At 49.3% G+C, this 15,756-nt stretch overlaps 1 protein-coding gene across 2 annotated transcripts in view; it reads left to right on the forward strand.

Annotated features, from left to right (window-relative positions):
• NGF (nerve growth factor) overlaps positions 1-12,388 on the forward strand; it is a 49,859-nt gene extending 37,471 nt beyond the window's left edge. For both annotated transcript variants that reach the window (XM_082369637.1, XM_082369636.1), the window contains exons 2-3: positions 4,666-4,789; positions 11,493-12,388. In XM_082369637.1, the coding sequence (XP_082225763.1) occupies positions 11,505-12,230 (726 nt within the window). In that variant the 5' untranslated portion in view covers positions 4,666-4,789; positions 11,493-11,504 and the 3' untranslated portion in view covers positions 12,231-12,388. The remainder of the gene's footprint in view (positions 1-4,665; positions 4,790-11,492) is intronic.
• Positions 12,389-15,756: the final 3,368 nt, after the last annotated feature.

A 15,756-nucleotide genomic window follows, 5' to 3' on the forward strand; every position in this document is an offset into this window, starting at 1 on the left:
TGGGACTAGCCGTTGTGTCCCGGCACCTGCGAGGAATGAGTGGTCCAAGAAGTCTTTTTGGTCAAGCATCCCCCAGTTTTTGGTACTAAAAATGTCAGCAAATAATCATTGGACTTAATAATAAGCTAACCATAGCTCCAACACCAAAGAACATTTTAAGTGGCATGCCAGGAGTAAAAAGAAAACCTTCCAACTCACCAATGTCAATTATATCTAGACAATTGCCAGGGGTGGGGAGGTAGGAAGGGGAGACAGGGGCAATATCCCCCCGAGAGTCTGCAAGCTATATTCTCACACCTTCTTGTTGCCTATGATGTGATCATACCTGCACTTTATATTTTCTGAGATATATTAATTTCTTGATAATTTTTCTTAATTGCTAGCTCATCAAAGCCAGTGTCAAGTTTCCCATTCCTCCTGTACAGCTGTGATTCTCAGCCCTGGCTTTTCACTGGGGTCACCTTGGGAGCTTTACAAAACACAGTTTGTATTCTGAAATTGACCAAAAGATCATTGAGACCATATGCAAGTGAAGGGGAGGCTGAGACAAGTGTCAACAGAGAGGGCCATACAAACACACTTAACCTCAGGGGGTCTACAGAAGACGCTTTAGCTCTAGCTGACTCAAGTCTGGTTGGTCAGGGGTTCTGGGGCGTACTCTAGACATGTTGATCGTGATATGGAAAGTTATAGTCAAGCAGGCACCCCACAGCAGTAGGCTGACCCAGGGTTATCACTCTCTCTCAGCCGTGGATCCCTCACCCAAGGGAGAGGTTGCAGTTGGAAGGGGACCAGAATGGGACCCTCCAAAACAGTGATTCTCAAATCTGGATGTGCATAAGAATCACCTGCAGGGATTAAAACTCAGATTGCTGGGTTTCACTCAGCATTGCTAGGCCTATGGTAGAGCCTAAGAATTTGCATTTCTAACAAGTTCCAAGATATTGCCAGTACTATGGTAGACCTCACTTTGAGAAATACTGCTTTAAAGCCTGAGACCCAGGACAGGCCAGCATTGTCCTGGTCTAGAAGGGGTACACCAGATTTCAATAGCATTCTTTCATGCCCTGTAAGAAGGAATAGAACACTGTCCTGAGATGAGCTGGGATTTATTTCCATGCTTTTATAAAAGTGTGAAAACTGTCTAAGTGATTACCGCCTGAGTTTAAGAATAGATACGCATTTGGGTTGCTTGTTCCTAATATCTTTGCATTAGAAATTGGTAATATTTAAATCGGATTTAATTTCAGAGCCCCAACCTTCACTAGCATAAGACTAAAAACAATGACAATATCTATGAAAATCACTTAGTGTTTCAGGATTCTGGACCGGAAATTGCTCTCTCCAGTAGTAAACTACCTGTACCTACACTGAACAAGAGAAGGCCAAAGACACAGGATCTCAAGTATAGCAATCAGGCATCTAGATGTGGTTGGCAGGGGACCCTGGTATGCAAAGTTGGCTTGGCCCAGAGGTTGCAGATATACGGCCAGGGAACCCTTTGTGGTCGGTCTAGAGCTGATCCTCCAAGAAGGCAGGTCTGCCTAGGAGTTGTGGAATGTTTGATTTAGATCGACCTTCTCTCTCCTTCTAATCAGCTGGATTGGAGGCCATCCTGGCTTACAGTGGAATACATAGAATATTTTCAAAGAGAGTCACTCCTACTTCCCTGATTGTCCCAAAGATTAAAGTGTAGGCTTTTTGTGTCACATAGGAAGTTACAGCCAGCAGATAGGTCACAGCAGTGAGCTCTGCAAGCTCATAAGTACCTGCTGCTGTATAAGGCCCATCACATACCTTTCTCACCCTCCCCCAACACTCCCTCTTAAGCCATGTTGGACTTCTGGGGCTCTGTGATGCCTTTCCCTTTTTCCCTGATGCTCTCCTATTCATCCTTAAGAACCCTGCTCAAATGTTCCTTCCTCTATGAACATATGTCTCTGGCTAATCTGGCCAAATAAAACAAACTCCTCCCTCCACTATGTTTTCCATATCATGTCAGATATCTATCATACTTAACATATTGTGCTTTAAATGCTGTCCATGTGTTTGCTTTCCTTACCTCTAGCTTACTTGCTCTTTGAAGTTGAGCTATGTCTCATTCTTCTTCGCTTCCCCAGCACCTAGCACACTGGCTGGTGCAGCGCCTCCAAGTTTAGTGTTTAATTAATGAAATAAATAAATTCCAGTGTTTGGACAGGCAGGAAAGCATTCCTTAAGCACTCAGTAAGGATGCAGGCTGGAAACACTAATGCCCATAGAATCACAGGCGATCAGAGCTGGAGGAGACCTTAGCTATCATCCCTGCTGGTTCCTCATTCTATGGAGAAGCCTCAGAGATGCTTAAAGATACTTGGCAACTTACCCACAAATGAGAGCAAAATGGGCCAGGACACAGCTCTGTAGATTCCAATCTGGTGATCAGTCGGGTTTGGCCAAACACCCAGCTGAAGGGTTTGTGGACCAGATCCTCTTCCCATGAGTGATGCAACAAGACCCTAGAATACTAACCTCCTGCTGTGGGGAACCTGCTATCCTCCCTCTCCTGTGCTCAATCCAACCCTGAGGGAGCCTGAAAATGGTCTTTGCTACGGAATCTAACTTTTTTTAGGGTGTTTGAGTAAGTGTTCATCTCTAGGCCTAAACCCCAGTTGAGTACCTGAAGGTTTTTCTGGTACTTCTAGAGGAAAAATGATATTCTGAGTAAAGTGGGTCAGAAAGAGGAATAGTAACATCTCATTAATAGTCCTTAATTTCATGACTTCTAACAGCAGGAAAACCACTCAAGGCCCTTTCTACTTCCTTGTCCTCCAGCTCCTCTGTGTGATCAGGGACTTGGGGGCCATGGTGGTTTCACTGACATTTGCTTCCATAGCACAAGATGAGAGGGGGTGTTGCAGGAAGATGAGGGGGTGGAGGTAGCCCCCCACTGGGAAGAGGCATGATGGGAAAAGGAGTTTGGGAGTTGAAAAGACAATCTAGACAGGAAGGATAAAGATGTCATTCTACAACATTTTTGGTGGGAGAGCTACCCCACCCTATGACAAGTTCTACAATAGACATAACCATTCATTCATTCATTCACAAAAAATGTCACGTAATCCTCCAGCTTAAAGCCTTCCACTCCCTTCCCACTGCCCATAGGGTAAAACCATAGTTCCTCCCTACATCCTTCTACCTCTCCAACTCATTTCTTAGGTCTCTTCCCTACATGCTCAGCATCTTTGACTTGTTTCTACCCCAGAGCCTTTGCACTTGCTGTTCCTTCTGCCTGGGATGCTCTCTCCCCCATTCCTTCTCATCCTTCAGATATCAACTTGAAGGCCACTTCCTTGGAGAACTCTCCACTGAGCACCCTGTCTGCGATGGCCCCTCACTACACCCTGCTATCACCCTCTATCATCATACCCTGCTTACCTGCAGGGCATGTGAAGAATCTGAAGATGTTTATTTACACAAGACTATAAACTCCACAAGAGCAGAGACCTTGTTGATCTTATTCACTGCTGGGTCCCTAGCACCTAGGATAGTACTTGGCACATAGTAGAAATACGTGCTCAGGAAATGTTGAATGAATGAATGAAACACCTACATATACAAGGTTTATAGAAGTAAAAGAATAGACACCTACCATTGCTTCTAGGAACTTCAACCTAAAACTGAATAGAATTTTTTTCCTCATTGCATCAGCTCCCTAGCTCCTGATTCGTAAAACGTGACTTTCCTAAAATTTGAACTCTGAGATTGGCGTCCTAGTTCTGTAACAGCTCTCTGTTATCTATCAAGTGGTCAGGTTGCCTGCTTTGCCACCATGACTTGTTCTAGATTCTCATCAAAACACCAACGTGTTCTCAATTGTCAGGACTTTTTCTTCTGAGTAATTTACCTTAGTTATGCTGGTCCAGAGTTGGGTCTACTGTGTCTGTGGGTATAATGTACAGAATAATTCCATTTCAATCCTGGATTAGGGGCCTGCTAGAGCCGGACTCTGATGTGGGACTAGAAGCACCGACACTGCATGTAAGATCAGCCATACACTGTGTCCAGGCAGAAACCGAGAGCTCTGGCACAAGAGTGAGAGGCAGGTGCCGCCGCAGGTCTGTGCAAGTTCAGGCCCCTGGCAATTTTGGTAGCCGAGCTCTGTCTTCTCCTTTGGTCCTGATGCTGGCAAAGTCCCAACACTCAAGAAAACAGGGTTTGGGACTTCCCTGGTGGCACAGTAGTTAAGAATCCGCCTGCCAATGCAGGGGACATGGATTCGAGCCCTGGCCCGGGAAGATCCCACATGCCGCGGAGCAACTAAGCCCGTGCGCCACGACTACTGAGCCTGCGCTCTAGAGCCCGCGAGCCACAACTACTGAGCCCGCGTGCCTAGAGCCTGTGCTCTGCAACAAGAGAAGCCACCGCAGTAAGAAGCCTGCGCACTGCAACGAAGAGTAGCCCCCGCTCGCCAAAACTAGAGAAAGCCTGCGCGCAGCAACAAAGACCCAATGCAGCCAAAATAAATAAATAAGTAAATTAATTAATTTAAAAAATAAGAAAGAAAGAAAGAAAACAGGGTTTGTTGTGTTGGCACCTCCCTCCCCTCCTGCTTGGGACACAGCTACCCGTCTACTAGAGAATGTGGTGAAGAGCCAATCTAATGCCAGCTCTCTCCTCCCACAGAGTCCTGGCCCGGGGTCGTGCAGTCCAAGGGGCTGGATGGCATGCTGGACCCAAGCTCAGCTCAGCGTCTGGGCCCAATAACAGCTTTTCCGAGGGAGCAGCTTTCTGTCCTGGCCACACTGAGGTAAGCACCCGAGAGGCATCTGTCTCACCAAGGTTCCTAGTTCTAGAGCTGCCAGGACAACTGGAAATGAGCCCCAGGCTGAGGATGGGGCATCGGTGCCAGCTGTCAATCAGCAGGGACCCGGGTGGCTCCTAGTGACCCAGCACACGTGGCCCTCCTAGCTCACCTGGAGAGGACGTCGCCCATGCTCTCAGGCTGGCCCCATGGCTTCCAAGGACACGGTAAGAGTCTGAGCCATGCATCTCTAAAGGAACAGAACACAGGGTCTCAAATAGACAGTGCCCGTCAGACCCTCCACACAGCTCCTGGTCTGTCTGAGCAGGTGATCTTATGAGATCAAAGGTCCCTGATCACTCTTCATGCCCTTGGCCGTGGAGTGGAGGGTGGGGAGAGCTCCAGGTGTGAAGACAGGGGTGAGTTCCACTTCCACCAGGCTCCTGCCTGTGGTCAAGTTATTTACTCTTACTGTGTCTCTGTTTCCTCTTCCGTAAAATGGGAAGAATAAGACCCACCTGCTAGGTTTGTTGTGCTGGGTAATGAGACAATTAAATTGATCGTGATGTAATTATGATCTCTCCTCATTCATTTTAAGATGTGTCTCTAAGAATTCAGACCAGTAGATTCTGTTTCCATTCCATCCTGGAGTAGACAATAAATCCACAGGTGCCTGCACCTGCTAGTGCTTTCTGGCTGCATATTTCTATCGTGGGCATTTTAAGTGCTTTTGGATCAAGTCTGCATGATGTCTAGAAACCTGATAAACAAGATATAAAACAATTAAGTGTCCAACTATTCCCTGGAATCTGGATTTATGGCTTCAGGATGGTAAAACTTACAACCTGTTGAAGAGAATTTTCATTTTGATGTTGGAGGTTGAGTAAACGCAGCCCAGGGCCCATCAATTACAGTCCGTGTGTGGCCTCAGGCCTCTCGCCTCTAGAGCAGCTGAGGCTGAGCAATGCCAAGCGCCCACATGCAGAGCCTGCCACTCACTAGCTGCATAACCCCAGGTCACTGAGCCTCTCCAAGGCCCATTTGTCTCTTCTCTAAAGTTCAAGGATTGGACTCGATGAGTGGTTCTCAAAATGTGGTCCCCAAACCAGCAGCATCAGTATCACCTGGCAACTTGTGGGAAATGCAGATTTTCGGGCCCCAGCCCAGAACTACTGAATCAGAAACTCTGGGGGTGGGCTCGGCAGTCTGTGGTTTAACAAGCCCTCCAGGTGACTCTAATGCACTGAACCTCTGGACTTGATCAACTCTGACGTCCCTTCCAGTTCATGCTTCCCCTTAATAAATTCAGCCTGGGAGATGCTTGCAGAGGAGCTGGATTTTATTCTGTCAGTGACTTTCTGTGCTGCAGCCTCAGGGATTTCTCCCTGGGAAGCTCACTCCACGCAGGCCCCAACACCCAACAGAGTCCCAGTCTGAAGACAGCAGCCAGTTTACATCGCAAGTGGAGGCCAAGTGTAAAACAAGAAATGATTCCTGACCCGCACTCGTAATGTGGCGAGTGAGATGGAGGAGGAGGAGGAGGCTGGATTTCCTCAGCCACGAGGATTTCCTCTCTTGTTAACGCTTAGTGACCCTGGTTCACTGATCTAATCTCTAGCCCGAGAATCACTAACAGCTCTCTCTAGACACTCCTCCCGCGAAGGCAGGAATTCTCTCTCTCCCTCTGCAATGCACCTCCAAAGGCACAGTCGCCGGGCCCCCCAGCGCCATCAGCTGTCCTGGCCACAGAGTAGACCAGTTGCTTAGCTCTGCCCAGCAGCTTCATCACCTATTCAGGTGAGGCCAGAATCTGTGTGAAATCATTCACCTGGTGCAGGAAATTTCTCTTATTACTGGAGTGTGTGAACCACTGGAAAGCCACAGAATGTACCTTCATCCTGGGAGAGGGTGAAGAAAGCTGGGTGGACCTTGAGTAGATGGATAAAAGGCCCCTGACAGGTCCCTCAACTTTTAGTCATTTATCTTCCATTCTGGTGGGAGCAGAACAAACACAGAACATTCACACATTAAACAGAACATGTTCCATCATGTGAGCCCCTAACTGCATCTTCCCCAGCTAATCATTCCGCTCATAGGTCTCTGCTTAGTGAAGCTGCAGTGAGGACTGTCATCTCTTCAGGAGAAAGGCTTCAAAGGTTGTTTTTAAAAATAAATAAATAAAGCTCCTCCCCTGGTTCACGTCAAGGAGAGAATGTTCTTTTGTAGACCGTGCTTTGTGCTTTCAATTACTAGAACAGAAAACACACTAATATTTTCTTTTCTTTCTTATCCACTCATGATTTTTTAAACGAAAGGCTTTTTTTTTAAAGAAAAAAGATTATAGGGGCATTCTGTTATGAGTAAGTCAATTAAAAAAAAAAAACTTTTACTCTAAGTCCCAAATGAGAGATATATTTGCAACATTTTTAAATCTCAATGAAACAATAAAACAATCTCTCCACGATGCAAATCTCCACTGTGATCAAATGCTACCAGGTACCACAGGTTATCTGGACAGTGCAATGAGAAACAGCACATTAGACTTTAAGAACTCTGTAGTCAGTTGAGTAGAACAAGCAGAGCTCTAGGCAGAGCAGAAAATTTTATAATTGCTTAAACCCAAAGAGTGTCAGAGTTGGAAGATAACCTTAAACATCACCACTCAGATGGAGAAATTAAGGGACACAGAAGGAGGAGACTTGTTCACACACTCACTGACTCTTAAGAGGTGGAGCTCCCTGTGAGGGCTAGGTCATGTGCACACGACAAACATGGCCAGGATGCGTTTCTGCCTCCAGGGACTTTACCCTCTAGGTGGGAGGATAAGAGGAGAATACGTTGCCATAAAAGAGCATTAAGGAAATGCTTTTAGAGATGGAGAAGGGAGAGAACTGGTCTCTTTGGAAATAGGAAAAGCTCCCCAGTGGAGGCGGCTATTAAGGTGGGTGTTAAAGCCAACAGGAAGGACTCTGACCAGCCGAGGTGGAGAGCAGAAAAGACACAGGGAGGGACAGAGGGAAGAATGCCTGGCACAAAAGAGTTTGAACCGAGGGCAACAGGGGGGAAGCACAGAGCCGGCACGGCCTCTGAGGAATTCTGTTTGCCTGGAATGCAAAATATGTGAAGGGAGTACAAGGAGAGCAGGGTCTGTCTGCCAGCCTGAGCAACCTAGTGGCATACTAGACAACCACTCACCACTGGATCCTTTGAGCAGGGTGATGTGATCAGAGCAGTTCTTTAAGAAGTTAAATGGGGCGGCCAGGGATGGTAGGCATCGGAAGAAGACAGATGAGGGTGCAGGACATCAGCTGGGAGACTGTTCCATGACCTGAACCGGGAACACAGAGGTGAGAATAGAAAGTATAGTTTCAAGAGATGCTACTAAAAAAAAAAAAAAAAAGAGTGGATATATCTATATGCATAACTGATTCACTTTGCTGTACACCTGAAACTAACACAACATTGTAAACCAACTATACTCCAATAAAAATTTTTTTTAAATACAAAAAAAAAAAAAAAAAAGATGCTACTGAAGCAGACAGAAAGGGCTGGATGGAGGTCAGAGAGGAAACAGCAGAGTCCAGTCATGAGTTGAGGCTTGGAGCTGGTGAATGAAGGAATGGTGGTTCCAGTAACAGAAAAAGGAAATGCAGAGAAACATGTTTAGGAGGATGGGGAGAGATGCTCACAAGAGATAGTAGCTGTGGAACTAATTCATAAATCATCAGGTGGCCCCAAATGGGGCAGCTTCTGTTGAGTAGAGAGGAGGGAGGGGAGAATGATGATCCTAGTGAGGATTATGAGAGCAAAGGTTTTTGTTTTGGACGTCTTGCATTTAAAACGTCAGCATCCATGGGGAGTTGCCCATCAGGAAGCTGGGAATTCAGAACTGGCTTTCAAAAGAGGAGTTGGACCAGAGACCCTGGCATGGGCATCAACTGCACAGAAACTTCAGTTGACTCCTTAGAAGAGGATGAGCTCACCAAAGAGGGGACTCCAGAATGAGGTGGGAACCTCTGGTAATGGGAAATAGGGAGCAGTATGTCCCTTACTACCATCAAAACCCTACATTTTAATCTTTTTTTCATTTCCCTATCCAAATTCTAAGTGTTACTAACATGGATATAAAGGGATGAATTTCCATTTCATTTCTTCTCCCTTCATCTACCTGATGAGAGATAATGTGTACTGAGAGGCAGAAAGAAATGAAACAAGGAAAGGAGCAAAAGCAAAGGGCTTGAATTAGCTGCCAGTTGACTAATCAGCTGGACACTCATCTGCAAGACCATTAGCCAGCACAACCAGTGACGGTCGAAAAGTCAGATGTGTCACTGCTTCCTCTGCATGGCTGGCTGGAGGATTGGAGCAAACACAAACAATTTTCCAAGTAACCAGAGAGAAAAGAATTTGGTGGTTTTATTCTTGGTATCTCACCAAAGAGCTGTCTATTTCCAGCTGAATAGAAGCACATTACAGAGAAGAATGCATCACTTTAAAACAGATTAGGAACGCAGCATGTGGTCACAGGCACAAAGTCCAAAAGAAACCAGGCATCATGGTGGAAAGAAGGCAGATGGTGAGGTGCTCTGGCCATACCCATTCACCCTCTCATTCATTTTCCTTATAGAGTCTGAGGACCTACTACATGCCAGGCACTGCACATGGCCCCAGTAAATTCAAACTGCACCGCTTCCAAAGTGCTCTCAGGGAGACAGACATGTAAACGATTAACCACAGCATGCGGAGAGGCAGCAGGGTTATGCACAAACCGCCATGGGAGGCAAGGGGTGGAGTGACTAGTGCGCAGGTGGATGAGACAGGCTCTGCCCTCCGGGACCTTGTGGCCAGTGGGGAGACAGGCTCAACTACTAGTCTTGAGAAGAAGCCTGACAGAGGTAAACCTATGTGCTAGGAAAAGATGTGTATGGAGTGTGCTTTGAGAGTGAATTAGCAGCAATATAACTGAAGAAAAAAAAGTCCTTGACCGCAGGACATTGGGATGACTGAGAATTAAATAGGTGTGTGAACACCTATTTAATCCTAACAACAACTCTGTGAAATAGTGTTTATTGCCTGCTTTTTATCAATGAGGAAATGAGGGCTCAGGAGGATTAAGTGACTTTCCTCTGCTAACAAGTATCAGGGCTAGGAATCCAAACAAGGTTTCCTGACCCCAGATCCAGTGCAGAGGTCTTTCCACTACACTGATTTAGTAGGAGAGAACACACACAGACACACACACACACACGCACGCGCACACACACACACACACACACACACACACACACACACACTTCTGAAGTTGAGAACAGGAAGAGACGGCTTTTCGCTGGGGTGATCTGAGCAGACCTCAAGGAGGAAGTGGTACCCATGCCAGGCTGGAAGAGTGGGCAGGGAGCAGAATGACCTGTGGGGAGAGAGATGGAGAGGGATCAAATTGCAAGTTTAACACCCTCTCTAAGGGATGCCTCTTACCCTACCAGGAAGATCTGGGGAAGCTTTCCAGAGGTGATGGCTGGTACACACGTACAGGTGTGCACAGGAGCTCACCGGAAGTGAGCTCAAGAACAGAGCTAGTCTCACAGCTAGTTGGCCTGGGGGTGGCTGCTGGCGGGGAAGCAGCACAGTGCAGTGCAGAGCCCCATCTGGCACATGCCTAAGAGGGGCTGGCAGTGCCTTCTGGGGACAGATGACTTATGCCATTTGGTCTACTCTCACATAAGATCAAATAATTTTTAAAAAGAGACACTTAAGAATGAAGGAGAAAGTGGGGGAGGAAGGAAGGATGGAAGGGTAGACTGGCTTAGTAAGGGGTCATGTTTGGATTCTATTTCTGGTCCAGTTTTTGTTTGCAGCTGTAGGCCTATTAGTTAATTTCTGTGGATCACTTTCCTTGCATATGAAAGAGAGATGATAAATCCTAACCTAACTCACAGACTAATAAGAAACTAGAAGCGAATGCATCTGAAAAGCTGAAAAACATCACTCACGCCAAGAGAAACCATTATCAGTATCACGTTTATAGATGCGCATAGATGGCTGGTGGCTGAATAGACGGACTGGCTAAGATGGTCCCAGAGCTATGTTCACTTTCTTTGCCAAACACGGTGCTTCGTGGGCTTTCAGTCACCTGATCTCAGAGCTGACCCGGTGCTACTGTCTGAAGAGGGTGTGTTCAGTGCTGAGGCTTCAAGACAAGTCCCCAGCAGCCCTGCCCACTGCCTTCCCAGGGGACTCAAGCCGCTGGGCAGGAGACAGCACTGGGAGAGGTGTCAGACTCACCCCCAGCCATCCTGTTGCACGCAGGTGCACACATACCGCCTGCCCATGGCTGTCTCGCTGGCAGGCAGAGAACTCAAAGAATTCCGTAACCAGCACCGCCGAGTTCATACCACACCACAGGGCAGAATTTCAGGGGCTCCGTCCCTTCCTGGGAAAGCGCACCCCCCAGATGGGGTGCCCAGACACCCAGGTTGTCGGAGCCAGCCCTGTTTAAGCCTGTCATCCCAGTGTAACTGTTGTAGCACCGCCCTTCACTCTCAGAAGCGTCTCAGTTTGAATGGTCAGTTCCAGGGTCTCCTTGCTTTTCAGCCACCAGGAGAAACCTCCTCATCATCCTCTTAGGAGGTCAACTCCGAGGGACCCAGAAACTGCCCTTGCCCCCCACCCAGTGCTCCGTGGAGTAATCCCCATTTGTGTTTCATTCCAGGTGCACAGCGTAATGTCCATGTTGTTCTACACTCTGATCACAGCTCTTTGGATCGGCGTCCAGGCAGAAGCGCACACCCAGAGCAATGTCCCAGCAGGACACGCCATCCCCCAAGCCCACTGGACTAACCTTCAGCACTCCCTTGACACAGCCCTGCGCAGAGCCCACCGCGGCCCGGCAGCCGCGATAGCCGCCAGGGTGGCAGGGCAGACCCGCAAGATCACCGTGGACCCCAAACTTTTTAAAAAGCGGCGCCTGCGTTCACCCCGCGTGCTGTTTAGCACCCAGCCCCCACCTGTGGCCGCGGACGCTCAGGATCTGGACTTGGAGGCCGGCGGGGCCGCCCCCTTCAACAGGACTCACAGGAGCAAGCGGTCGTCGTCCCACCCTGTCTTCCACCGGGGGGAGTTCTCGGTGTGCGACAGTGTCAGCGTGTGGGTGGGGGACAAGGCCACCGCCACGGACATCAAGGGCAAGGAGGTGATGGTGTTGGGAGAGGTGAACATCAACAACAGTGTATTCAAACAGTACTTTTTTGAGACCAAGTGCCGGGACCCCAATCCCGTCGACAGCGGATGCCGGGGCATCGACTCGAAGCACTGGAACTCATATTGTACCACGACCCACACCTTCGTCAAGGCGCTGACCATGGACGGCAAGCAGGCTGCCTGGCGGTTCATCCGGATCGACACGGCCTGCGTGTGTGTGCTCAGCAGGAAAGCTGGGAGGAGAGCCTGACCGGCCGACGGCCCTCAGCCTCTCCCCGCTCCCCCTCCACGCTCTCCGGCGCCCCTCCCTACCTCAACCTGTAAATTATTTTAAATTATAAGGACTGCATGGTAATTTATAGTTTATACAGTTTTAAAGAACCATTATTTATTAAATTTTTGGAAGCAGCCTGTGTGCCGGCCCTCCAGTCATTTTGCCCAGGGTGACCATCTGCAAACCTTGGGATGGAAGCTGCAGGGAGAAAGGTACGCAGCACCCCCTGGCTTTCCTTCAGACCCACCTGTAACCCTCACTCTCCCATTGCACCCCCAGCCCGCCTTGCCACACTTCAGGGAAGGCTAACCGGGTTCAGATTAAATTAGCCTAAGCCGGGCGTAATTAGGAAGGGAAGTCTGCTGGGATTGCAACTTTGTTCTGCATTCCAGAGCCAAAGCTACCTAATCCTTGGATTACCCACCCCACAAGCCCAGATTCCCGAGCCTTGATTGCTTCATTCGGGGAAATCTGTGGAGCCTTACCAGAAGGCAGATCCCCGCCGCCCGGGCACAGGGCTGCCTCTGACCTCAGAGGGGCCCAGGCTGGGTCCTGCAGGGACCCACCAGGTAGATAGGAGGAGACTTGCACCAAAGACCCGTAAGGCTGGCTCATTTTTTTAGGGGGAGATCTGCTGTTTGCTGAAAAGCTCCCTGGAAGATTTGTAACGAAATAATCTCAGGAGGCCTGTCACGGTAGATCTGATTTCATGTTAAGATCGCCTTAGTTCTAATGACTGGCCCTCAATTTATCCCTCAGTGGCTTCCTGCAGAAAGACTCCATTACCCAAGAAAACATGAAGGCCTCCAACGCTGTTGTCACCCATTCACGGCCCCACAGCAACTTCCAATGGCCCCAACATCGGCCTAGAATCAGAGGAACCAGATGCCGGCCTGAAAAAAACTTTTTAATTCCTAATTGGGTGACTTCCACAAGTGACCAAAGGTGGATGGGGTCATGGGAACTGCAGAGAAGATGGTGTGGGGAGAAAAGACAAAGATGAGTGAGAACCAATACAAGTAAGCGGGAAAGGGGTGGAGGAGAGGTGGGCCAAGCCAGAAGGGAACACGACTCTCTGCTCCTCCCTGACAGAGGACACTAAACAAGAGAGAGAGACAAGGGAGGAGAGGGGTGTGAGGACAGGGAGCACAGGCCGAAAGAGGAGGAAGATGTGTCATCTTCACCAGCATCAGGGTCCCCAGGCTTCCAAGAAATCCAACACCCGGGGTAGTTTCCTTTTTTTGTTTTGTTTTGTTGTTTTTGAAGCCGGGGGATGTGCTCATTGTCACTGACTGCATCAGGAGTGTCTTAGAGATAGCTGGAGATGACAGGGACTCCAGGATACAGCCTGGAGCAGGGCTCTACCCATTCTCCAGCTGCTACCTTCCGCTGCAACTTTTATTTGTCTGTATTTTGTTTTGTTTTTTGTATTTTCCACAAAGGCAAAAAATTTTCCCCCTTAGAGCACTTAGCTTGAAATGGAAATTTTGCTTTCCTACCCTTCCCCTTCCCCCCCAGGGTAAAATGCCTATCTAGTTTGTGGAAGAACAGGCCCAAATTGTCCCTCTGACAAAAAAAGCAAATGGCGGTATTCATTCATCTGTAACTCTCCCTGTCCCACAGCCTGCCGCCCCAAAATCCAATCCAAATAGGGCAAATTAGAAACATAGAGAGCTTTGGCATGAGAGACATTTGATTAAGGTGAAAGCGTGACGAAATGGGCCCTGTTTTTCCTATCAAAGCTACTGCAATTGGAATAAAGATTTATGTACAAGAGACACCAACCAGAACATTCTGTGCTAAGATACTTGCTCAGATAAAGGCTGCAGGGAGGGAGCCCTCCCACTGACCTGTGTCTGTGGCTTTTTCCTGGACTCCAGTGCCAGTGGCCTTGGCCTTCCTGGCCCCTCCGACAGACAGGTCCTGGGGTCCCTTCCTCCGAGGGCTGGACAAGCCTGCTGGGTCCTAGATGTGGGGAGAGAGGGCTGCTGAGGGAGGCATTCAGGAAGCTTCTGCGGGGAAGGGAGGCTATGTTTGCGAGCAGCTACACCGTCGCGGAGAGTCTGGAGGACCACCGCCAGCCCTGCAGGACACTGGGGTGACCTGGACCCCACCGCCTTCCTAAAGGGAAGGCAGCCTCTAGCCGCTGAGGAAACACCGAGGCTGAGGGTGGGGTAAGAGGAGGTCTCCCCCCCCAAGTCCCCCCACTCCCCACCAACACCACAGCCTGCCCCAAAGGCAACATTTGCTCTAGCCCAAGCTCCGGAGTCCCAGCGTGGGAGCCAAAGTTTTCACACAATGTGAGGGAATATCAGTTTGGCTGAACAGAGTCGGAACGAACCAAAAAACAATCCGGAGCTGGTGGCTTCTCTAGCTTGTACCCTGCCCCCAACACAGCGGGGAGCTCTGGCTTCCAGACCCACCCAGGCTGCCCCCCAGAGGCCGGCCAGGTCACCAGGGCCCCAGACACTCGAACACATTGGAAAAACAGCTCAAAACTGCCCGTTATATTCTGCTGAAGAGCAGCAGCTGCAAATCCCGCAAACTCTTCCTTCACTTGCCTCACTGAGGTCTTCTTACCCGGGGTCCCCAAAAGCCCAGCTCCCTCTCCCCTCCAGCACACCCGCCCAAGAGAGGAGTGCAGACCCTGGCTCGTACACAGCCTGACACAGCCCAGCCCTCCTAGCAAGGCCCGTGCTAGCCTCAGCTTGAGGCAAGACTCCTTGTTCTGGGAGACAAGAGCAATATGGTGCCTGATTCTAGTGTATATTTCAAGTCTGGCTCTGTGACTTCCCCCTCCCTCAACCACAGCACCGGCCTGCCCTAGATCTGCCTTCCGTCCTACCGGGAAACCTACCGCGGGGATACAGCTGTTCAGCAACAACCGAAGGGCTATTTTCATTCCCATGAAACACAGGAATGCTCCTCCTAAATCTCACCGCTTTCTCCTCAGCGTAATCTGCATGAGGGGCAGAGGGTCCGCCCAGACCTGGAGCGCAGAGGACAGGGAAGGGCCAGGTGTCCTCGTCCCCTTGGAGGAAGGGGACGGTGAAGCTGGGGAGCAGACCTGAGTGGAAGCGTGGCTATCGAGAGCACAGGGGCCCCCGCAGCAGTGAGCCCGGTCTTCCTTCCACAGGCCTGACTGGAGCAGACCTGAGTGGAAGCGTGGCTATCGAGAGCACAGGGGCCCACGCAGCAGTGACCCCGCTCTTCCTTCCACAGGCCTGACTGGAGCAGTGGGAACCCCCCGGGGCCCTGGTGCTGAGGAAGCAGCCCAGTGTGATGGTCGGAACACTGGGCTTGGCGTCAGCTAGCTTTTAGGCTCAGCTCCCCCATTCCAATCTGTGCAACTTTGGCAAGCTCCTCTTTGACCTCAGTTCCTGCAGCTGTGAAATGAAAATAATCATTCCTAGATCCCAGAGTTGTGAGCATGAAGCAAAACCAACTATTTGAAAGTAAACAGTCATGTTCTATACAAAGGTAAGGCAAAGTAATTTACTCT

This window comes from Balaenoptera borealis (assembly GCF_965194805.1).
Source record: "Balaenoptera borealis genome assembly, chromosome: 1".
NCBI classification, from domain to species: domain Eukaryota; kingdom Metazoa; phylum Chordata; class Mammalia; order Artiodactyla; family Balaenopteridae; genus Balaenoptera; species Balaenoptera borealis.